Genomic DNA, 25,264 nt, shown 5'->3' on the forward strand with positions numbered 1-25,264 from the left:
GCTTGTTTAGGTGTCAGAGCTTCGTCATTATTCATTAATCTATAATGAATAGGTATTAATTAATCCCAGCAATGCCGCTAAAAGAAACAAGCGTCAAATACTCGCGCTGTCGCGTTTCCCGCACTTTCAGCGTGAAATCACGGCCAATAGTAACCTTATAACGCGGCATCTCTTGCCATGGCGTGCAACATGAGGTAATCTTAATGTTAAGGGGGGCGGCCTATAGCCTTAGATATACAGAATAAACGTTTATTGAAATAAAAGCAGGGGTGCTGTCTTTAGCCCAGCGCTACGCGTTTTCCCGCGGCGACAGCTCTGTTCACCACAATAAGATATACACACGCGAACTCGCTGCTTGAACCATACCTTACGTCAATACCTTCCGTGTAAAGAAAATTCAGGCTGCCCTCAAATATAGTAATCGATAAGCCAGCTTGCCATCGTTTTCTCCCTTGTAAAGCCAAAAAAACCCGACCGCCCTTCAGCGTGCCTGCCGGCTCAGCGCCTTTTCTGCCCACCGCAATATGGCCGCCGACCGGTTCGCCTGGCTTCACCTCCCCGCGTTGCCCGGTATGGGCGGCCTCCACTCCAGAAGTTTTATACAACCTCCTTGGGTACATGGTGCTATTCCCACTGCGCCACAAAACCGACACAGAATGAAAGGCTACGAACGCGCCTTATATCCTTGACTCATTCAAACTACGTCAAGAAGCTGCTGATACAACGCATTCACTACCACCAACTCCCCAAACACTAAACGTTAACGCAATACAACCACCCCCTATGCGACGCATTTACTCGAGTCCCCCTCGCGGGGAGATGGGCCCAATTTTTTTACTCAGCACTTCGTTGGTCTACAACCATGTGACTGTGACGAGGCCATAAAAGGGGACGCCATTTTCCATAAACTCTCTTTGGATTTTGACTTTGAGGGAGCTCACGTCTCCCTGTTGTGCCCTCCGGGGCCGTCACCACCGCGACACTACCCTGGGAACGGTCGACACTTCTGGCGTTGAATAAAAGAAGCGCAGTAGTTTTTACCTGAAAATTTTGTGTTGTATATATAGGTTGTATCTTGTAACTATCATAGTCACTATAAAAATGGGGGGATGATGCCATTGGCCACACCTTCATCCGCATGGGCCCGGAGGCCATCTGGTGTGTCGATAGGGAGGGGTCGGTTGGCCTGCTGCAGTGGGTGAATACATTTTATACACCCGAGAGGCCGGTTGTCGTCGCACGCCCACCCACGTCGAGGCCAACTTGGCTGCTCATCCTCCGAAAGTAATGTACCCGCTCCCGTTTCTGCAGCTGTCACTGCAGGACAAAATTCTAATAAAAAACTGTCGCTTCGGCGGTCCACATGTGCCTTTTTCCCTCCGCGTTGGACTGACCTTCCTGGTGGCTTAAACCCTGCGTGCGGTGGTCACGCTCCGTTGAAATCGCCTGGGCGTTGCACTGACGTCTGGTGTACGTGCAACAGTAACTTCTAGCCTTGCGCTGACTTACGTAAGCTGCACCCACTGCTCCGCTTCCGCTGCGGAAGCGACATTGGACCATTTCCTGAGGACACGTCCAGGACTCCAATCAGCCAGAACCCGGCACATGGTAGCCACAGGACATCGCCCAGGCAGTGCGCCCGATATTGATGGGGGTACGCATGGTCCTGTCTACAAGCAGCAGCTGGACTTTCTTAGTGCATTACGCCGCTTGTCTCCCGCCGCTTCCCTTTTTTATCCTTCCAACTCCTTCAATTTCCTGAGGCAAAATGGCGCAATAAAAAAAGAGGGAGCCTATCTATCTTAATAGGCGGGACCTTTTAGATCTAGGCAACTTTGCATAACTGCACCGGAAGTTTCAGGCAACGTGGAATCCCCGGATGGCTGATTGTTGATAGTCGCGGCGCCGACATTGCCCAAAACCAAAAAAATCTAGCTTATCACAATGAATAGGCGCATTCCGGGAATCTAGGATCGAGAAACAATGACCTCCAAACACACAGGGGTGACCATAGAGATCGCTAGCTCCAATGACGACTGTAAGCAAAAAATAAAGCAGCTCCTTTGGCCTCGCCTCGCCGGGCACATTTCCCCCGTGCGGGGCCCTGACACCTGCGAAATTCCCGCCTGAACGCGTTCCAGGAACACCAGCACCCCATTTTCGGAAGCCCGGACATGGGCCACTTTAAATAAAGTTTGATCTCTCTCTCTCTCTCGAATGAGCCTCCGCGTGATGATCAGCAGCGATGATGATGATGTTGTCAGTGCATCAGCAATGGTGGCACATCAAGTTTCTACACGCCCCCCTTTTTATACTGACAATCAGAGTGACCATACGGAACCTATGTATACAGCACTAAGGCGTACAAATGTGGCAGTGAGATATATTTCTCTTTGCTCATAGAAGCGGCGACATTAAAATAATTAACGCTCTCGTCTCTCACATTGGTTAAAAAAACAGGCAAGACGAATCTTGTAAGGTTCTTTTTCGCCGGCCGAAGAGGAAGAAGCATTTCACGTGAACCAACTATCCCACCTTGTGGGTTCGTGCCAGAAACAATACGGGCATCATCATCATCATCATCATCATTAAAAAGGGTGAAGAAGAAGTGTTAATTGTGTGGAGCCCCCACACGCCACATCCCGATAGAGACCCGACAATTTTAAGGTAAGATTTCACTGCGCATCTCTAATTCCCGCACTTCCTGCCCCCCTTTTTCTCGCAGTCTTTGGTGCCGCGGATGCCTGTGGCGACTTAACAGGCGGCGGTTTGTAAAACGAACACCGCCGAATCCATGCAATCATGCACCTGCGCGAACCGCATCGCTTAATCTGTTAGCACTTCACCTGTTTTAAGAGCCTCCCCGCATGCTCCAGGCTTCCTCTTCTTAACGCAGATTGTTTAATAAAATTTCATCATTTCAATGTCGGTCGACTTCGAGATTACACACCCATCCCAAGTTTTGTCGCAGTTCCAAAACCAGTACCTTTCGTTTGTTACTGGGACTTTCCATGCCCGAATAAACGCTCGGAAGGGTAGTGGACTTGATCAGCAGTCAAAAGTCGACTTAAGGGAATTATCACGTGTAGGGAGGGTAAGGTGAGAAAGAGGAATCGCATTAGCCTGTATAGTGGTTAGGATTTGAACACTTGAATGCCTTTACAACTGTTGCGGGAGAGAGAGAGAGAGAGAGAGAGAGAGAGAGAGAGAGAGAGAGAGAGAGTTAAGACTTTAATCGTCCTCTGCGGTCAGGTATTCGTGTGTGGATTACCCAGAGGGCCGCAGCGACTGGCAGGGCCCGTGAAAGGGTCAGGGGCTGGGCCTGACTTCTTCACGTCGTGAAACATCTGCTCCCAGAGGTGCAGGGATAGAACGGTCTGCGGTACATTCGGAGAAGGAAGTGTAGTGAACGTCGAGTGCCCGCAGGCTGGACAGAGGGGCGGGTTTACAACTGTAGATTCCTGTCTGATTTTCTAAGTGTCATAATTTCTCCACATATGTAAAAAAATCTGAGGACACCTAAGGACTTCTGAAGGGTTGTGTATACGAATGCATGAATGAATGACGAGCTGAACGCTTGAGGCGGCTCGCTTCCACGTCGCGTCGTCGAAGGGCTTGGCATTCTTGCCGCTTGAGACGCATGGTTTTACGATTCGCCCTAACGTTTTCGAATGGCTTCGATCTTTCTCCTACGCGTTACGTCGCTCTTCGCTTATGCCGCCGTGTAATGGGAGAGTTGACAACGACGGAGGTGAATTTCGCTGCGTATTCTTCCCCTCCCTTCATCCGTGGGGTACTGACGGAGCCTACCACCTCTCGCTACTGCCGAGTTTAGGCTCGTGCTTTCGAACGCATCTTAATGGGGCCGTTTTTCGCTCACGCAATCCGATGCCGGACGCCGGCTTCTTGAGTAGAAATCCTTATTCCCGTTTTACGTGTGCAAATTTACCTTCGAATTCACGGCTGCGGCGCCACTTGTGTGAGGAAAAGATTTATTTTCGTTGCTGGCGTAAATTGCCAAATGCGGAGCGGGGTTCACAGCGTTGCAAGCATTCAATTTGCCGCAGCAACAAAATTGTTTTTTTTTCTCGCATGAGCGGCGCTCAAGCAGCGAATTTGCAGATAATTCGCACTTTATGGTAGGGTTTAAGTGTCTCATCAAGCTCGAAAATTGGCAGTAGTTGTCCACATCAACCCGAAGGCACCGAAATGGCCGTCGCTGCAAAGATCAAAGAAAAACGAACAACTCCACTAACGTGAAACCTGGTAAGCGGCGAAGAATGGAGTGTATAAGTGTATTCTTGGCGCCTTGACGTTTCTGCCAACGGAGATGAAACCGTTGGGAGGTAGAGGTATGCAGCTTTGCTGGAGAAGACTCGTGCCTTTGAAGCACCCGCCGCGGTGGCTCAGTGGCTAAGGCGTTGCGGTGGTGAGGACGAGGTCGCCGGTTCGGTTCCTGGTTCGGTTCCCGGCCGCGGCGCCCGCTGTTTTGATGCAGGCGAAAAGCGAAAACGCCCGTGTGTACAATATTTCGGCGCACGGAAAACATTCCCAGGTGGTCAAAATGAAACCGGAGCCCTCTACTACGGCGCGCCTCATCGCCTGCGTTACGTCGGTGTGTTAAACCCCATAATGAATCAATCAGTGTCTTTGATGCACGAAGCTCTCTAGCGCGAGGCGTAAACGATGTCCCGGTGTTTTCTAAGTACGCGCTACGAAGCGCCCAGCACGATGCGTAAACGATTTTCCCGGTGTTTCAGTACCGTGGCTACATGATACGACGCTTACGACGACGACATAAGACGCCGACAGCCTAACGGCTTCGCCCCTAAAAATAAACCACATGTCCGTTCATGTGAGATCTGAACCCGGGTCGCCAGAGCAGAAATCAAGCACGCAATTCACTGAGCTAAGGCGGCATCGTGCCCCAACGAAACAAAGATTAGCCTGGCGCGTGCCCTGTGACAGATGAACGCGGCCGCAAGTGCGTGGAACAGGTGCGCGAGGAGGAAAGCTCTCGCTGTGGCCAAGCAGCCGCGTCAGTTGAGGCCAGCATGCCTGTCCGAGTAAGTCGCGTCGAAAGACGAAGAAACGAAAGCGAAGACATTTTGCGTGAACCCGATGCAGCAGCGCTGACGCCTTTGATTGTGGCTGGCTTTATCCTTCAAATCACGTAAGCATATTTAGATGACCGAGGAATTTTTCGTAGCGTAAGCTACACTGGCTGAGGTTGAGCGGTTTCGCGTGTGCCGTGAAGGTCCGTTCTGCGCAAGCGCGAGAAGCATTGGATTGGTTTGGATCGGATCGGATTAGCTTGGATTGGGTTGGATTGCATTTGATTCGGATTGGATTGGATTGGATTAAATTGGATTGTGTTGGATTGAAATCCAATCCAATTGGAGTACGGGTGCTGGCATAGCTGGTATATCCTGGCATAGTCCAGCTAAGCCACTGCTATTTTTTCCCTCAAGATCCCGCGATTGAACATTTAATGAAATGAAATGCATTTTAAGCAGTCTTTTTTGCCGTCACGCACGCCGGACGCCGCGTTTTTCCTTCAATGGGCAACTTAAGGCTCCCGCCATTCATTTCGGAGTGTTTACACGCCGAAGGTATTAGCGGTGAGATGTTCCAGTGGCGCCCCCTGGCGCTGACGTTGGCTTAGGGATTCGCGCCGTTGTCGTCTGCTACACTACGCTTGTGAGGGGCAGTAGCGCCTGCGCTAGAAATCGCCGCTTGATGTTTTACTGCATTAAAAATCGGATATCTGGTAATTCAGTCATTTTCGTCAGCTTATGACACATCTGAATTATATCAAGCTGTATCCCCTACAAGTTTGCAGCCCACGAGGAGAGGGAGAACAACTTTCTTTACAGCATCGGTCAGAAGATCGTGCGTAACTCGTCTTTTCTAGCTTATTCGCGATGTTCAGCGGTCAGAGCTCCTCGATAAGTATTCAAAACACGTAGGCTTCCCTAGAGTGTTTTTGATATGCTCTTTTGACGGCTCTACAGTCTTAAGGTATACGTACCAAGCAGCGGGCCCCTACAAGCGCACCGCACAGCAGAAAAAAAAAGCGGCTGTGCGCTATTTATTTCGTTGTTTGTCCTTGCATCAGATAAATGTTTCTGTGTAAAACGCTTCAATTTTTCTTTGCCGTCACGAACGTTTTGTCAAGAGCCTGGTGAATGTTATGGAGGATCACATATTTTGTGTAAACAATTTCTTCAGGTTGTGTGGCTAACATTCCTGCTTGAAAAATCAGCTTTCGTTATGGCTGCGTGCAAAGGTGCATATCCGCACCGTGCGTTGTTTGTTCACATGCAAATACAATGAGAAGGTTTGGGCTACGCCATCGCAATCGCGCCCCAGACAACGTTGCCCAGAGTACTCAAAGACCGCTTTCGTGCTCCAAATGTTTATCGTAACCATATTATCATACCGCACTGACTCTCAGGCTGAACAATTATGACATGATAACAGTGTTGAAGGCTTGATATACTCGCTAACGAACGCACTAGATAGTATACGTGCATAGATAACAAGAATCGAAACCGATGAATATTTCCAAGCAGCTCTTTATTGTTTCCCAACCCTTCAAGGAGTAAAGAACAAATCCTGGTCTTCTCATCCTTGCGCAGGGGCCATGCTAATCTACTCTGTATCACTTCAACCGCAGGCACAATAAATGTTTTTCCAATCCAATGGTCTTCTCATGGCGTTCTATGAATTGAAGAAAATAACTTTTACTCTGTTGTCCTGGACTGAGCACCTGGCCCACTAATCAGCTAGATTTTACTGTTAAATACTCTTACTCCTTTGCGTCCTCGTTTTGAGTGAAGTTTTATTTAACGCATATCTGAATATTTGTAACATATGGCTGTGGAAAATGTACCGAAATATCCCTCCAGGTCAAACCAAACATTGTGGTACCGTATCTTTACCGTAGACGTGACTCATTTTGCTCAATAAACCTCCATACTGGTTAGAAGCCTGGTATAAGCCCAGCACGCGCCTATACACGCAGTGGGTTATTTGGAACTCAACCTACAGTTTTCGCCGCCCATAGTGCACGTCGGCATACTTTCATGCCATGACAACGTAAAGTGGTGTGATTCAATACTTTCGAGCGTTTGGCATGGTTGCAAAAACTGTTTCACCTTCCATATTATTACAGGGAATGGTAATGCCTTCTGCCGAAGCAGACAGCCCCGAAGGCCTTGAATTTGTTTCGATCTTCTATTTTCGCTGTTGTCGGTTACTAGCAGCTGGCTATTCCCTTTGTTCGAAAGATTGCTCACTACAGAAGCTGACGCCCAGCTCCGACTCTTCGCGCTCCGCACACGACCGGCTTCGCAAAAACTGGAACGGCGCCGGCAATGTTTCTTGCGGAGCGGTATCCAAAACTATATTTTAACGCACGCCTTGAGCTAGTGGATGCGATTTTATGTCTATTATTAAAAAGTCACGAACACACAATATCTGGTGCGGACAAGCAACAGACGTCAACGAGCGCAAATAAACACCAGGGAGAGCGAGCCCGAGTGAAGCAGACGACAAATGCGAGAATCCCTAAGCCGACGTCACGGAGGCGCGCTTCGCAGCGCCGCCCGTGGTCGCGCTCACCGCCGATAGGGACCGGGCGGCCGTTGTATACGCCTCGAGCTTCGCGATCGCTGCGCCGCCTGCCGCCGCTTCTCCCCGGCGTTGACGGGATTGGCGCTGCGTGACTGATAGGGGCCCGTGCAGTGTTTTGCTTCTATTTCGCTTCTTTTCGCCTTTCCGCGCCCTAAAAAAACTTGTTATGGGGACGAGTATAGGCAAAGAGTACGTTTAGGTCACTTAAAAAGCAGCTGCGTCTTCGATCGAGTACGCGATCGCCTGCAAGAGTTACCCGGGGACGCGGTTCTGCGCGCTTCGTCGCCGCTCTTCCGGGCGTCGGCGACGGCAGCAACATATCACCCATGTCACCTCCAAAACATCAGGCACAAATGAATTCTACTGACGACTCGTTTAGACCTGATACTGGCACAATAAGAGGCTGGCTTCATTTTGCAGCGTGGACAACGAATGCGGCTTCGTTTCGCATATATACGCCGCAGAAAAATATGTTTCGGGGATGTGATTACCCAATCCCGGACAATAACTTATGCCTTTTATAAGAATATAAACCATGCGAAAATGTAAAGTATATTCCAAACCTGTGCGTCGTTAAATATGTGCCCACACACGCCATATAGCAAGAACCGAGGAAATGAAACCACACAAAAATAAATGCTGTGCCAATGCGAAATTTAGAAACATAATAGCTCTAACGGAAATGAAAAAAAATCCCCCCACGTCCCCGAAGGGGATCGTGCGGAAATGCGAATGCATTGGGTGCACCGATGAGTGCGGTGCGAGTAATTATTATTAATGGCGTACTTAATGAAGAATCGCTATCAAGGCGCCAGGCGCGCGCTCCACTGCATTATATAGATTCCGAGCGCAGCGAGCGGAGAGAGAGTACGCGGAGAGGAGAGATAGCCCGCCGAGCTCCGCGATGCGAGCGCCCTTACACGCCCGAGCGCGCTCCTCCTCTCCACTCACTCTCCGCTACTCCGCCCGAGCTCCGCGATGCGAGCGCCCTCACACGCCCGAGCGCGCTCCTCCTCTCCCCTTGCCCTCCGCTACTCCCGCCCGAGCTACCACCTACTCCGGTTGCTAGGCGCGCCACAGCTGTTGCTAGGGGCGAGGAGGAGAGCGGAGAGATAACACCTGCGGGCGCACGCCGACGGAGCACGACAACCCCCGACTAAGAAATGCATTCGCATTTATAAGCAGAGGAGGAGAAAGATGAACTTGCACGCGCTTTGAACGAGGAGGAAGTAGAGGAGAAGAAGAAGAAGGCGAGCTTGCTCGCGGCATCTCGTGTTCTCTCGCGCAAGGTACACCTGCGGGCGCACGCCTACGGAGCACGACAACCCCCGACTAAGAAATGCATTCGCATTTAAAAAAAACAGTGCAGCTTCTGGCATGCTAAAGACGTTCGTCTAAACTTAAAGGGGTCCTGAAATACCTTCCGCCGATGCGTGGATGTAGATGTAACCAACTAAAGCAATGTATTAGCAATTTCCTCCCGCAAAAATTTTGTTGAAGCGATGAGTATTAGCTGAGAAATCGTAAATCAAAAACCGCGTATTATCGTCGCGCCGCGTTTCCTCCTCCTTTCAACTTACTCTCCGCTGTTGACGGCGAGCGAGCATTCCCTCCCATGATGCTGCGCTCCTCGGCGGTGACGTACTTCCGCTATTGCGCTGCTCACACAGCCGTCTGCTACGGGCAAGCTTTGTTGACACCATGAATCCCGCTCTCCGCTCAAGGCTGGAAAAGCGAACGAAAAATCTGGCCGCATGGGTGCGGCGGCCTGGCCTTGCCCTTTCGCGGTGTACGTTGCTGCAGAACTTTGCTATCGGCGGCACGCGACTCTTTATCGGCGGCGAACTCGCAGCCGCACGGGGAGGATCCTGCGCTCGCTCCCTTGGATGCACAGCGCACTGTTTATCCAAAAAGCGCCGTATGAGATGTGGCCCCGCTGGTGCCTGGTCTTATTTTGTGGCGGTGGTAATTCCTGGCGGCGGCATGTGAAAAAGACATTTTGAACCGATACAAAACCCGTGCACAAAACGCTACTTCAGCTTGGGGCGACGCGTGGTGGAGAGCGGCAACGATGGCAAAACAATGCTCCTCCGCGGCTCTGAGCTTTCTAGCGCTGGAGCGAGCACCATTTCTTTGACAATCTCAAACATCGGTTGCCCTGGAAACAAAGCACAAACCGCTCTAGAAGTCAGTTACGGTTGCGTGATCCCGGTTCAGCTTGGGGCCCCACCTCGCGGCATATGGGCACTGCAGGCATACTACTCACTCCCATTTGGAAGTGCGAGATGCGTTTGGCATTACAGGAGGCGATGGTGAGTGTGTTGTGGACGCCTTTGTTTCGCGATGAAATGCGACGTTGTGCTTCTGCGGGTGGACAGTGCTTCCCATGGTCTGGATTATCTTTCTCAAGCGGCGTACGACTCAACCTCGCATGGCGTATGTGCAGTGTACTGTGTGCGTGGCTAAAAGCCATCTCGGCTTGTGCTCCAGAGTTAAGTGACTTGCTGTTCGTCCTCGCAAACCGCGCGCGAGGTGAGTGCCGAATTTACGAGGGGCAGGAGGAGGCAACCCATCGTCTGTCAATCGCGATTCGGACTTGCAACGCATGTTGTGACGTTGTGTTCGTTCGAAACGCATCTCTGGATTGTTTGGAAGTTGAATAAAATGTATGCGTCAAACCCGGGCATTCGGCTCAGGGCGTTCTCTGCGATTGCAAGAAAGAAGTGCCACGGGGCTTCAACGCTTTCTTTATGGAACGTACTCAAGTAAGAGAATATTCATGTCGTGTTATGGCCCTGTTGCATTCAATACAAACGGTTAAGCGTTTGTTTACACTTGTTTCGTTTGTCGTAAAATGTCCAAGCACTCCGGCACTCCGCTGGCAGATCAGCCGGCGAGCCGACGCTGAGCAGACGACTCATCTCTTTGCCGGAAGTGCGTGAAAAAGCCGCCCAATAGCAGGATGTCTAGCTCATGACGAACATCTGGGAATCGATGATGTAGACATGTGAAGATGGCGGCGTCCAAAAACACGAAGGAAAGGGTGAGAAAAAAGCGACAAACTTTGCAACAAAAGTGTAAGCTTTCCGCTGCGCGTAAAAGAGTAATACTTGGCACAGATGATGTCGACGACCCAATCTAACGATTGCGCTAGTCAATTGAGTGTGCTCAAAACGCCTTTCAGGGCCCCTTTAAGTGAGGTCACTAGACCAACTATACGCGAAATGCACTGCTATTTCGCGAGAAATCGGTGGGGGGGGGGGGGGGGGGACGCCGTGTACAAATGCGGAGCGGAATCAAGCAATGAACGTTTTAGTAATCCCACACATGAATCTCGCATTCACTTTCCTTTTCTTTTTCTACTTCAACGAAGAGCTGATCGTACGGCGGACACATTTTTGGAAGTATACATACAGGGTAGGCTGTTCAACAAGCGATGAAATGTGTCGTTGGAAGAGTGTGGTATGTGATAAGGCCCTCTGATTTCAGTTTCTGGTTTATTCTGCAGGCTCCCTGTGCCATATGACGATATTTCGAAGAAGCATTTAGTCGCGGACGCGGATTATATTCTAAGCCCGTCTCCGCGCTGCTCGCAGAGGATATATGTAGCAGATGAAGGTCTGCGGGCGTGCACCTCAGTAACAAGACGACTCTGTCGTGTGCTGATCCCCGAGTATAATTATGCATTGTCCATAGTACTTTTGTTGAATATTCCCGAAATTAACACAGACTGGCTTGTAAATGGTGGTGATTGGCAAACGTAACTGGTGCACGTGCTGTCAGGTATGAGTGCTCCGCTGATTATGTAATCGCACAAAACTGATTTCAATCGTAGTGTATAGCCGTAGCATGAACATCTCAGGAACCGGTGGTTACGGAGACACGGCTGGTAAATTCAGGTCAGTGTAAATACAATCGGCTTCATCATACGCCGGTTCCGCGACGCTGGCCTGTGACACACACCTGGCGCTTATACAGACCGAAAATACCACACTAAGATCGCGTCGGAAACATTTACACTCTCGTAAACACACCTCATTTGCGAACAGAGTGACTGCTCCACACAAACATGAATTTCAAACGCCCACAAACGGTAAATCTCAGTCGTGAACGTGCCGCAAAAGCAGCGGCGGCACTGGGGAGCGGGGCGCGGACTCCCGCGCCTGCTTTCCAAACGGGCCGCTAGGGGGATTTCAGTGGCGCCCCTACAGGCCGCGCTCGAGGCGTTATATACGCCTCGAGCTTCGCGATCGCTGCGCCGCCTGCCGCCGCTTCTCCGCGGCGTTGACGGGATTTGCGCTGCGTGGCTGATAGGGGCTCGTGCAGTGTTTTGGTTCTGTTTCACTTTTTTTCGCCTTTCCGCGCACCGAAAAAACCTGTTATGGTGACGTCTATAGGCAAAGAATACGTTTAGGTCACTTAAAAAGCAGCTGCGTCTTCGTAGAGCACGCGATCGCCTGCGAGAGCTACCCGGGGACGCGGTTCTGCGCGCTTCGTCGCCGCTCTACCGGGCGTCGGCGACGGCAGCAGCATATCACCCATGCCACCTCCAAAACATCAGGCACAAGTGAATTCTACTGTCGCCTCGTTTAGACCTGATACTGGCACAATGAGAGGTTGGCTTCATTCTGCAGCGTGGACAACGAACGCGGCTTCGTTTCTAATATACACGTCGCAGAAAAATGTGTTTCGGAGATGTGATTACCCAATCCCGGACAATAACTAATGCCTGTTATAAGAATATAAACCATGCAAAAATGTTAAATAAATTCCAAGCCTGTGCGTCGTTAAATATGTGCCGACACACGCCATATAGCAAGAACCAAGGCAAGTTAATGAAACCACGGGAAAAAAATGCTGTGCAAGTGCGGAATTAAGAAACATAATAGCTCTAACGGAAATGAAAAAAAAAACAGTGCAGCTTCTGACATGCTAAACGCGTTCGTCGAAACTTAAGCCAGGTAGGGTTCACTAGAATACGCGAAATGCACTGCTTTTTCGCGAGACATCGGTGGGGGGGAGGGGGGGGGGGAGGGGGACGCTGTGTACAAATGCGAAGCGGAATCAAGCAATGAACGGTTTAGTTATCCCACACACAAATCTCGCGTTCACTTTCCTTTTGTTTTTCTACTTCAACGAAGAGCTGTTCGTACTGCGGACGAATTTTTGGAAGTATACAGGGTAGGCTGTTCAACAATTAAGCGATGAAAGGTGTCGTTGGAAGAGTGTGGTATGGAATAAGGTCCTCTGATTTCAGTTTCTGCTTTATTATGCAGGCTCCCTGTGCCATATGACGATATTTCTAAGAAGCATTTATTCGCGTACGCGGATTATATTCTAAGCCCGTCTCCGCGCTGCTCGCAGAGGATATGTATGTAGCAGATGAATGTTTGCGGGCGCTCACCTCACGACAAGACGACTCTGTCGTGTGCTGATCCCCGAGTATAATTATGCATTGTCCATCGTACTTTTATTGAATATTCCCGAAATTAACACAGTCTGGCTTGTAAATGATGGTGATCAATATCTGAGGTATAATTTTGGCAAAAATAACTGGCATGCTGTCAGGTATGAGTGCCGGCCGCTGATTATGTAAGCGCACAAAACCGATTTAAATCGTAGTGTATAGCCGTAGCATGAACATCTGAGGAACCGGTGGTTACGGAGACACGGCTAGTAAATTCAGGTCACTGTAACTACAATCGGCTCCATCATACACCGGTTCCGCGACGCTGGCCTGTGGTACACACCTGGCGCTTATACAGACCGAATATGCCACACTAAGATCGCGTCAGAAACCTTTACACTCTCGTAAACACACCCCATTTGCGAATAGAGGGACTGCTCCACATAAATATGGATTTCAAACGCCCGCAAACGGTAAATCTCAGTCGTGAACGTGCCGCAAAAGCAGCGGCGTTACTGGGGAGCGGGCCGCGGACTCCCGCGGCTGCTTTCGAAACGGGCCGCTAGGAGGATTTCAGTGGCGCCCCTACAGGCCGCGCTCGAGGCGTATAGGGACCGGGCGGCCGTTGTATGGCACCACCGTCGTTTCAGCGAACAGCGCCGCCCTTGGCGAACCGTTCGTCAGTGGAATGCCGGTGGCTGTCAGCGCAGCGTAGTTGTGCATGGCTTTCCGTCGTTTTTCTGCGGTGCAGTTTGCAAAGCGTTGATAACTACAGGGGCTTTTTTCAGATCGGTAAATCTTGAGCGTGGATGTTACGTTTACGAGGCATGCCATGTGTGTTATTTACACCCATACTCAGTATTCACAAATAGCAGACGACGCTCAATGCGTCAAGCTGGAAATCAGGCTGGAGGTGAAAGTTCGTTGCTTCATGCAATTTTTTCATGCCTGCATGCAGTTTCGCGAATCGAGGAGTATATTGCCGCTAAATGCACCCACAAAGCCGGTGTGTGCAACCGATCTAGGAATGCTGCGACGCTGGCCTTTGGCAGTTGATGACGAAACGGCGTCGACAAGCGAAAGACAAAGTTGGGGGGTGTCTTCGAAGATTTACCTCAAAACAGAAATTCTGACTGACGACGCTTCCGTAACTTCATTACCTACGGCTGAAACGTGTTTAATTTCGCAGAAATACTCTTACTACAGTAATCGGCAATCGTTGATAGAATAAATACAGCATGATAGTAGAACGTTATTGCTTGTCGTGGAGAAGAATTGCTTTACAAGAATTGCAATGGGTGCTGGCTAGTTGGTAAGTGGTTTTTCAAAAACCAATTCCTGCGTGGCTGAAAGACGCAAGACAGGAGGGTGCCCGAAACGCGTACTCAGCTTCAGAACTGAATGCTGCGGTCGGTTTACAAGCTGCCACCTACGCTTGAAAAATCATGCACAGCTCCGTCTAACGACTATGATGGTTTATCGGAAAGCTCTATCGTATGGGTTTCTTTGGTTTCCTTCTAGATTTAAACTTTGACTAGTTAAGCGTCCAATTTGACCAGCACGCAGTTTGGTGTTTTGATCGCAGCGTCTTTGACTTTGACCATTTCCCGTTCAATTTCGCACGAAGAAAGCTTTGTGTTCAACCATCGTAATCATTAGACGGAGGGCTAGATGATTTTGCTGTTTAATTTTGAAGTTCCATGCCCCCTCTACAAATCTAAACTTTTTCCAACGTGTCGGAAATGTGTCTGTGGTGGAGGACTCTGGCTCATGCACCCATATTTGAGGCAAGTAATCGCGCGTTTTTGGTGTGTTCACCAGGCATTACACAATTTTTTTAGGTACTCTGTAAGGAATACTTAAGCATTAAAAACCACCGGCTGATGTTAACGCTGCCACATTTTTCAACTATCGGTGCCAGCCTTTATTCTACGCAGGTGGTAAAACGGGAAGGGGAGGAGGGGTGGTTTGAAGCTTGGGCTGTTGAGTTGGTGAATAACTTTGGCTCTTGATAAAATGACCACCACAAACAGGGGATTTCCACTTCGGATTTCAGGCTCCCATGCTGTCACAGTGTCGCTCACCAAAACCGAAGGTACAAAGCTCACGGTTACAAAAAGTGTAAACTACCGCAACATTTCTACGGCTACACGGTAATCCATCTCGTTTGCAGGTGCCTTTCTATTTAAAGCACACGTATCGAGGTATCCCTGCGCTAAGGCTGGCGTGGAAACCGTAGTCATTGAAACCAGTGAAGATAAATTAAAGTGGTAGAAATGAATTCTAATATTGCTAATAGTTTTATTCCTACTCAGATAGTGCGGAGCCAAGCGCAGAGCGCTGCAAAAAAGCGCTCATGTCAATGTAGCCCATTCCTAACCTTAGAAGCATCCAATAAGTTTGCGTAGCCGTTAGTGCATTTAAGAAGAAAATAATACTAATAATGGTAGTTTTATTCGTACTCAGAACGGGTGGATCCAAGCGCAGATCGCTGCAAAAAGCGCTCATGCCATTGCAGCCGATACCCAACTTTAGACGCGTCCGACAAGTTTACGTAGTCATTACTGCATCTAAGAACCCAACACATCTGTCTAGACTTCGTTTCATCTCACATGTCTAACTCCTTACCTGCGCACATTCATCACGAGCTGACATGCTACATGGCAGCCCACAGTCACCTGCACGTATTTCTAGAATGGGTCCCCGGACACCAGGGAATTGTAGGGAATGAAAGGGCTCATGCCCTTGCTCGTGCAAATCGAAACCCGAGCGACCCTCAACCCTGGCCCCAGGACTACAGCCCCAAGGAAGAACGCGCCGCCCATCGCAAGGCCCGGAGGCAACAGCTGAAGGACCTTCGCAGATCTCGCCGTAATCTTCCTCCTCCCACTTCTGACCTCACACGCCGCGAAGGCACTTACATCCGCCAGGCTCAGACTCTCTCCCTCCCTTGTGACCTCGTTCTTCACTATATCATGACCCGAGATGGCACGCCCCACTGTCAGGTGTGTGGTGCCTATCCCGACGTTAAACCCACCTACTGGACTTGTCCTCGCGCCAGGAGATCACCTCACTTTCTTCATCAACACCTTTTACCATCCCACATTCCATACTCATGGGAAAACTGGGCCGCTCCTCCGCCTGATCTTCGCCCCATCCTTTGGCCTCGCCTCGCCCGGCACATTGCCCACGTGCGGGGCCCTGACACCTGCGGAATTCCCACCTGAACGTCTTCCAGGCCCACCAGAACCACATTTTCGGCAGCCCGGACATGGGCCGCTTGAAATAAAGTTTGATCTCTCTCTCACATGTCTGCTCACAACGCCACCAAAACATACAAAGCACCGAAGCAAACACGACAAAAACAACGGGAGGCTGTGTAGTCCAATGCACCGGCTCATTGCACTGACGAGGGGAGCGCCGAGTGGTGGCGCCACCCGTCCAGCTGCCCGGTCCCTATACCTCACCAATGAAGTGCGTCGTACAGGAGGGCTCGGGAAATGTTTAGACAAGGTGGTTTTCTTCAACGTGCGCCAAAATCTCAACACACAGGCTTTTCGTATTTTGCCTTGACTCTTGAGCTAACTTTTCCGAATGATGGCGCTAAAGAACCATTATTGACTTACTTTTTTCTTCTTCCGCGCAATGTTGGACTGAAGTCGGTTCCGTAATAAGCGTTACGCCAGGACGCTGGTGGCGAACTAAGAGTGAATGACGAAGACCAGATGGCGGTACTTAATTATAGCGCAGGAAGAAACGACCAACACTCGTTTCTTTGACCAACACTCGTTTCTTTCTGTCGTATCGTTTTTAGCGCTGTTTCTCTAGGTAGCTTAATGCACCAAGTTGTCCGCTTCAGTTCACTTGTTAAATGGCCGTACTTGAATCTTCCCTGCATATAGCCGCAGACGAAACCTGGAGTGGAGCTCCTTACTTCCTAGGTCGCTGAAACAGCGTTATGGGTCCAAACACTGATGAGACCCTTTTGCGGGGTTGGGGGAAGCTAATAGCCAACCTTAAAGTCTGAGAATCTACCCGAGAACCAGAGGTGCCATTTGAAATAAACAATGTCGGTAGGTAAAAGTGCCGCTTGATCGATTAATCAATCATACTCGTTAGCCAAAGCTGTGCTTCAACTAACGTTTTAACCAAAGCTATTTTATTGCTATTTAATGTACGTGTAAGCACTAGATAAATGCCTTTACAGACGACGGTCTCCAAGTCAGTCATTGTGACGACATGACTCTAAAAGTCAACGTCTGTAAAACGGGCTGTTCGCTTTTCTTCATTCACGATGTGGTTGTTTGCATATATGCACCTCGCAGCGAGGTTTCGCGTTTACCGTGAGCGTGCGAAGGATCCATTTAAGGATATACAAATTGTGTGCATCCAGCTACGATGAAGGGCAGCCAAACTGGGTCATAGAATACCTCCGCAAAATAGCAGTAATAGCGACGAAGTCGTTCGGAGAGCGATAAGAAGATTCGCCTAAGTAGCAAGAAGTACGCGACAAGGCTGGGGAAGGACTCGCCGCAAACAATGAGAATGCATCGGGTGAGTGGTAAGTGGGATGAGTTAAATATCTACTCCTCCCTATAGGCTGCTTAGACTTTAAACTTTATCAGTAGAGAAGTCTCATCTCTCCAAGTCTAGCTCTCACAAACTATATCCTGCTGTTTCTGGCGAAGAGTTACTTCTAACAACAGAACCTTGAAAGCGTACCTTGTTTAGGTTCCCCAGTTCCTGCCAAGCTACCCACTTTTCTTTGTCAATAGACAAGCGTATATTATTTTCTGTAGCCCCCCAGCATCTCTGAGGCTTTCATCCAACCGGGCTTCCGGTGGCCGACTTTATGCCAGCACTTCAAAGCTCCAAGTCTGCGTAATTCTGTTGCAAAGCTTCTGTGCTCTTCCAGCGCTGTCTGCGTGCGCCGTCTTAAAAAATACGAGTTAGACACAGCCATAATATACGACCGTCAATCGAAACATTTTATATCTTTCACCGTGAAACGTAAAGTGCGCGCGAAGCTATGGAGTTTCGCCCCCCCCCCCCCCCCCCCCCCCCCCCTTTGTAATTCCTCCCAGTGTGAATCCTTCTTTCGAGGCTGCAAACTCAAGAACTCCCGCAGAGCAAGCAAGGCCCATCCAAGTTCCCGCATGCAGAATGTAATCTTGTTAGTGGCCTCAATGCAACATTGGCACTTAGTAGAGAGTTTTAGCCTAGCGACTAGCGTACGCTAGGCTAGCGGCGGGCACCGGAACGCAACTGGGCAAGCACGCGCGTTCACGGCGGGCACTTCGGGCACCGAGAGGTGGACACCGGACCGTATCCTCACATGCCAAGTCGTGTCCCTGTACTCACAGCAGGTATCGTAGCGTACGCTAGCCGCTACAATAAATATCTCAAGTATGCCGGAAGTACAGCACCAAATTCGCTGAACATTATGAAGAAGAAGAAGAAGAAGAAGAAGGAAGGAAGGAAGGAGAAGGAGAAGGAGAAAGAGAAGAAGAAGAAGAAGAAGAAGAAGAAGAAGAAGAAGAAGAAGAAGAAGAAGAAGAAGAAGAAGGAGGAGGAGGAGGCGGAGGAGGAGGAGGAGGAGGAGGAGGAGGAGGAGGAGGAGGATGAGAAGAAGAAGAAGAAGAAGAAGAAGAAGAAGAAGAGGAAGAAGGAGGAAAAGAAGAAGAAGAAGGAGAAGAAGAAAGAGAAGAAGAAGAAGAAAAGACTATTTTTTTGCAGATGGTGTTACAATGCCTGCTGATGGGGCAGGAGCTAAAGGCATTGAGTGCCTGACGAAGGCACCTGGGCCTCTGGAGTCAGGAGCCATCGTCCATTATTAATTATGAAGAGCCCATTATGAATGATGCACTTGCAGAAGCGCAACTCTTCTCAGTCGAAATACATTTTTATGGGCCATAGTTTGCAGCTACGGGTGCCGTCAAAATATAATTGCAACACGGTCTCATACATTTACAGGAATTTCTTCGTGAAACTGCCTGGTTGCATTGGTGTGCGTTTAAAGCAGTCCTCCGTATTAGAAAAAGCTTTCTGGATACCGGTAATGCCTTTCATAAAGTCAAAAGTCAATAACATTACCATTTTGTGATTTTCACAAATCCTTGTTCCAATATCTTATGACGCCACCAGTACAATACAAAGGGCATTACGTACTACAGTCTAGTCCAGTTATAACAATACCCAAGCATCCTAGTGGAAAGAAAATCGCATCGTTATAACCGATGATTGTTATAAGCGGTTTGCGAAGTAAAAAGACGGAACAGAGCTCAAAACATTTTATTTGAATGCCAGCAAGGTGGTGCCACTACTAATTTGCAGAAAAGAAGCCACAGTCGGTCACCGTTGTTTGCCGCGTGTGAAGCTAGCGCAAATCTTTTGCAAGAGCATCTTCAGGTGCTTCACCTAGCTGAGGTAAATGTCCTTGGCGGAAACAAAGTCCCCGAGAGACTGTGTCACGCATTGGGCCTCCTATGAAGACACTACCCGAGTAGGCTGCGCAACCGCGTCATTTGAGTCGTCACTGTTGCACTTTTGGTGCACAATATAACCTGATTCAATCGTTATATCCGATATCGTGGCACTGGAGCATTGTTAGAAGCGGTTTATTTTACCATAGAAAGAATACAAAAGTTGACGGTGCCATAGCTGTTCATCGTTGTATCCGATATATTGTTATAAACGGTATCGTTATAAGTACACTCGACTGTATACTCAAGGAAGTAAAAAGCCCCTCAAATAACGTCACACAACGAAGTGTGCATACCGGGCTACAAACGAATGCGTTCTCGATACGTCAGGATACATCTTCGTCAGTGTTATCCCCATCCCGAAATGCTCCTCATCGCTGCCTTAGGAGGAGACGGAGTGTGACCAACATCCCGCTACACCTAAGGGAAATGGATCGACTGGGAATAGGAGCAGAGACAGGAAATATTTCCTGGTGTCACAATGAGCCATCCTGGTCCTCGCCAGAGGGAACAGAGAAACTAGCAGAGGCCCGTTATCCTCACAACAGGCGAACACTGTTCACGCACAGGCAAAATGCCATAACTCGGCTTCGAGCTTTAACACCCTCCACTTCTTCATATTATGTCTTCAAGGCCCTTCCTCTTAAAGGAGCCACGAAGAGAAAACACAAGTTTGCTTCATTCATACAATAATAGTGACACCACTTTTAACGTAAACTTCACTCGAATAAGCTACATAATTAGGAAAAAAGGGAATGGCCATGCGATCCACCAGCTCATTTCCCGCAACAGAACCTATGGTGTCATTCGAGCCAGCTCTACGATTGGCGGAGGCCGGCCCAAGCAGACGCAAATTAGGTAGAGCTTACAAGCTAGCCGAAGGAGCGATTTGCGCTTACATTTAGGGCACACTCTTTACAAAGCAATAAGAATGGTGGGACAAACAGTGGAAGTGACGAAAGCACATGCAAACACAGAAGTACTGATGCGTACTGCTGTTGGTACTGCGCGCACTATGCTTGGTGTAGCTGCACAGCACTGCGGGGCTTGGGGTTGTCTCAGACGACACTGGCCGATTGACGCAAGCAGCGGTGTCTTACGTGACCATATTTGTCGGCCGAGCACTGTTTCAGGGAACGATTTTTTCTCCGAGAACAAAAACAAGCCAGGTTTAAATACGGTCAAAAACAAACCAAAGGCTTGCCACTGTATGGTGGCGGCATCTAGGTTCAGGTAACGTAAAGAAACGCGGGAACGCCACCGTATACGGTACCTGGAGGCCAGCACCCCGTACAGGGTGGAGACACCCTTTGAACGGTCCCGTGCCGCCGCAATTAGGGCCAACGTGCTCATACAACGCGTTGTTCTATGCGTTTCCCACCAGACCTAGCAACGCGAAAAAGATAAGATGATTCAAACTTCGCCAGTAAACCGTGTGGCGGCGATACTTTTAGCGCGGTTTTGACACAATGACTTGCTTTGGCGGCGAGCGAGCGACCCAAAATGGCGGCGCCAGCGTATACGTTTCTCTACCCTGTACGGCGGGCGCGTGAATCAAGGCATTCTGGGTTGCAGAGCGGTCGGTTCCTGTGATGTCGTTGCAGACCATGAAACAAACGATTTAGGGGGAAAAATTTTAACTTCAATTAATTAATTTCTCAGTGAATAAAGCATCGTTTGTGTCCGGACAAGCGCTGGGGGCACCAGAAGCACGAAATCTTTCGAATAAAACAAACTTGTATTTTCTCTTCATGGCTCCCTTAAAATAAAGTAGTGCAAGTTTTTGATGTTCCGGTAAATGAGTTGCTTTCAAAATTGCGGAAAAATGTTGCGTTGCCAGGTACCGCAAATTCGGCGCAGAGAATTCTTTTGCCTTTGTAGATGCTGAATTTATCTTCTTGGAAACAAAAAGCGAGGTTTTTTACGAGGAGGTGCCCTTCCCTGTGTTCTCCTACCAGCGCAGACACGACGGCCGCCCCCGACGATCGCAGCGCCGAGCCCCCGCTGGTCCAGGAGAAATGCAAGACCCTCCTGTCCTTTGCCTTCCTTATGACCACCGTGATCTTCAACTTGACCTGCATAGCTGTGGTTCACGAGCGCGTCCCCGACCGCGCGAAACACCCTCCGCTGCCGGACATGTACTTCGACATTTTCCCGCCAGTCGACTGGGCACTGGACGTGTCCGAGTACATCATCATGTTCTGCATGTGGACCACGCTAGGCCTGATGCTGGTCCACCGGTACAGGTGGATTGTCATGCAACGCGTTTTCTTTATCATGGCTCTTTTATACTTGATGAGGAGCATTACAATGTCTGTCACTCAAGTCCCGATCGCAAGTACGACGTACTTCTGTTCTCCGAAAGCGAATAGCACCAACCTCCTGCTAATAGCGACGCGAGTTGCCAAGATGTTCAGTGGCTTCGGACTGTCCGTAAATGGCCAGCATACGTTTTGCGGAGACTACATATTCAGCGGGCACACGGTCACTCTAACCCTGGCCTACCTTGTCTTCAGGGAGTATTCTCCGCAGCGCCTTAAATGCCTGCACTTCCTCTACTTCGTTCTGGCAGCGGTGGGTGTGTTCCTGGTGCTGCTCTCCCGTGGCCACTACACCGTGGACGTGGTGATTGCCTACTACGTGACCACACGGGTGTTCTGGATCTACCACACATTGGCGAACAACGTGTCTCTCAAGGTTGCCTCCGAGAACAACTTCCTCTCGCGGTCGTGGTGGTTCCCGTTGTTCAGATACTTCGAGAAGAACGTGGGTGGCGTGTTGCCCCTCGAGTACGAGTGGCCGCTGCCTTGGCCCCGGAAGTGGCAGCGGAAAACTCCCACATCCTTGCACCCCACACACGGTGAGGACAATCAGCAGGGTCCGTGAGTGTGCCATTTTGTAAAGGACAACTGAGGGCAATGCTGAAGAGCCCGAACCGAGGTTTGTGTGCGAGTCTCATCTGGCCAGCCAGCCACCTCCGCGCTCTGCCCGTAACGATTCTCAACGGATCACCCGGGGACTCTGACCGTGTGTGCTGCTTTGTCTTGTGCGTGCCTCTTTTTCCTTGTTATTTAACGAACTGTGTGATCCGACCAATGAAAACAAAGAATGAGCTCATTGTATTTCAAATTCTTACTTTCTGATTCGCGTGCACTACTTCCTTTGTACAGATTTCCCGAATAGCCCGATGATACATATTCCGCATTATCTTACTTTCGCTTGTTTAGCGTCGTGTTTTACATGGAAATGGCAGTGTTAATCAAATCATAACAATTCCTACCAAATACTTTCTCAACGTCGTTCTCTGCAGTGTTGAGAGCACGGACAAAAATCTTCAGTATTGGCTTAACTGTGGCCGTAACTACTCAGCACTTGTTCTATCCAGTACGTTGCTTTGAAGTCAACCGATGCTGATGGCAAGCAGCGGGAGAGCGGTACACCATAATACTGCTGTCGTAAGGAAATAAAAACACAGTATCCCTAACATGTTTTTAGAAACGAAAAATATTGTTTCGAACTATTTCATGCCTACTCTAAGCTCGGTAACCCTTAATAGATGTGCACATTTTTGAATTTTGTAACTATAATTTATAAGGTACAAAAGTAACCTATATTTTCGTAACCTTTATATACATATACACGTAAGGGTTACTCAGTTATGGGTTACTTTTCAGCTTTCAGCTTGTATACCTCTATGTAAGTAACATCTACCGCCGTCCAAAGCCACACACCTGGAAAGTGTCATCTTGCGCGCCACGCGCGCTTTCGCCGGCGCCGTTGTGGCGACACCCCGAAGGCGCCGTTCCCGCGCGGTAAACAAACATCGCGTTAGTGGAAGACGATATGTGCGCCCATGCTGTCCATTGCGCCGTCTAAACTCGGAAAGTCGCGGGTGTCTTTTGTTCGTCCCTTGAATAAACTGTCGGCCACACGGTTGTCGCTAAAAGAGAAGTCACTTCTATAATTCCTAAAATTGCGGTGCCAGAAAGCTTGACATACCAGCTTTCTCGCTCAAAATTCCGGCCTATCAGGAACCTAGGGAAACCACTTCAGGAAAAAAGATATTTGTCACAAAGCAAGACGTCAACGTGGAGATGAAAACACTAGAACAACATTCGAGGATTCTGAATATTTTATGTGCAATTCGTTGTCAGATCTTACTCCCCATGCATTTGTATGGGATAGTTTCTGTGGCTCAGGAACCTAGCCGCAAAACGTGCAAGACTTGAAGCTCTGCGCAAAGCAAGTTCTGACCCCCAATATTAGCAGCGCAAAAGAACTTTCAATTACGCTAAATAACTACAAGATAATCGCTGTTGAAAGGACTGCCATGAGTGGGAAAGCTGCACATGAAATATTCTCTTATATATATGCATTGTAATAACTGTTCGATAACCGTTACCCAGGTTGCCACGCAAACATCTTCGCGAGTATTGGCAACGCTGAAGTCTTATAAGCAGGCATAACTAAATTTTGTGTTTACGTCAGCTTTGTGCCGTTTAAAAAACGAGCATCAAACATGCAGGATGGGTCTTTTGGTAAATTTTGAGCATGCATTTGAGCTTTAGTTAAACATTAGGCTTCAGTGGAAACATGCACTTGATAGCATACTTCAAAAGGACGCCGAAGTTGTGATAACACAGCATAAGGCCAACAATTCTTGTCTGAAAACTTAGGCCATGATTATGAAAAGATAATCGCAGTACATGCATACATATTTGCGCGCTGAACAGCAGAAGATTTCCAGAAGTTGGGCATCTGTAGTTTTTTTTTAACATTCACATTTATTATTATGAAGCACCTGTGGGCTATTTATTACAAAGCAAAGCTGCGAACCACCCCAATGTTATTATCGTCCCTTAATGAGTATTAGACGAGTACGGATTCCTGGGCGAATTGGTGTTTCCTATATTGCTTTAGACTTCCAGGTAAAATTCGGTTTATTCATATGTCCTTATTAAACCTATTTATTAAATGCTGCGTGAAAAGCTTCACAAACATGGCCAAATATACAGATTCATTACCTCAATACTTGCACGGATATATGCAAAGTATTTCGAATTGTTTGGATACTGCCGTTGAACAATTTCAGATGAAGTCGAATTTGAGCTAAATTTATGAGATGGTACTCAGAGGTTCACTGTCCCAGGACAGCGTTATTGTCATGGTTCTGCACAGAAAAAACGCAGAATGTGGGAAAGTAGAAAGAACATGTATTAAAAATTCACTGTTTCATACAAAGCACTGTTTATGACTATGTTCCCTACATTTTCCGTCTCACTCAGATTCTAATATTGCAGTTGGAATTCACTCGTCTTTACGAATCCATCTTTACACTTCCCTCTTAGGTTCCTCTTTACAGTTCCACCTGAGTTGATGATGATGATGGTTGGTGTTTTATGGCGCAAGGCCAACGAGGGCAAAGAGCGCCAAAACGGTGGTTAGGTATGAAGGATGTAACCGTAAACGCTAAAACCGTTCAACAAAAACCAAAGTGAATTCAGTAAAAGACAATGAGGATGGCTGGTGTAAAAGGCCAGGTTGTGATGGTGCGCGGCATGAGATCGGGTTTAAAAGCAACTACGCGTGATATGAAACCAGGTGTAAAAACTTGATGTCTCTAAGAAACTTAAACGTGCGTTGTACAGGAACCATGGGGTCATCCGCTAAAAACAATGCTGGGTGTAGTGGAATGTGTTGTTTGTAGAGGTCGGCGAAGTGTTTCTGTCGTGTTGTG

At 48.8% G+C, this 25,264-nt stretch overlaps 1 protein-coding gene and 1 pseudogene across 1 annotated transcript; one reads left to right on the plus strand and one right to left on the minus strand.

Annotated features, from left to right (window-relative positions):
- Positions 1–177: 177 nt before the first annotated feature.
- Positions 178–22,448, plus strand: LOC144146600 (phosphatidylcholine:ceramide cholinephosphotransferase 2-like). The gene is made up of 2 exons (XM_077678538.1): positions 178–194; positions 21,486–22,448. The coding sequence occupies exons 1-2, from the start codon at positions 178–180 to the stop codon at positions 22,411–22,413; spliced, it is 945 nt and encodes a 314-aa protein (XP_077534664.1). The 3' UTR covers positions 22,414–22,448.
- Positions 6,601–6,694, minus strand: LOC144147456 (U6 spliceosomal RNA; annotated as a pseudogene).
- Positions 22,449–25,264: the final 2,816 nt, after the last annotated feature.

The sequence above is a fragment of the Haemaphysalis longicornis genome, unplaced genomic scaffold (assembly GCF_048455015.1).
Source record: "Haemaphysalis longicornis isolate Haplotype H1 unplaced genomic scaffold, Haemaphysalis longicornis Haplotype H1 scaffold_7, whole genome shotgun sequence".
Classification (NCBI taxonomy): domain Eukaryota; kingdom Metazoa; phylum Arthropoda; class Arachnida; order Ixodida; family Ixodidae; genus Haemaphysalis; species Haemaphysalis longicornis.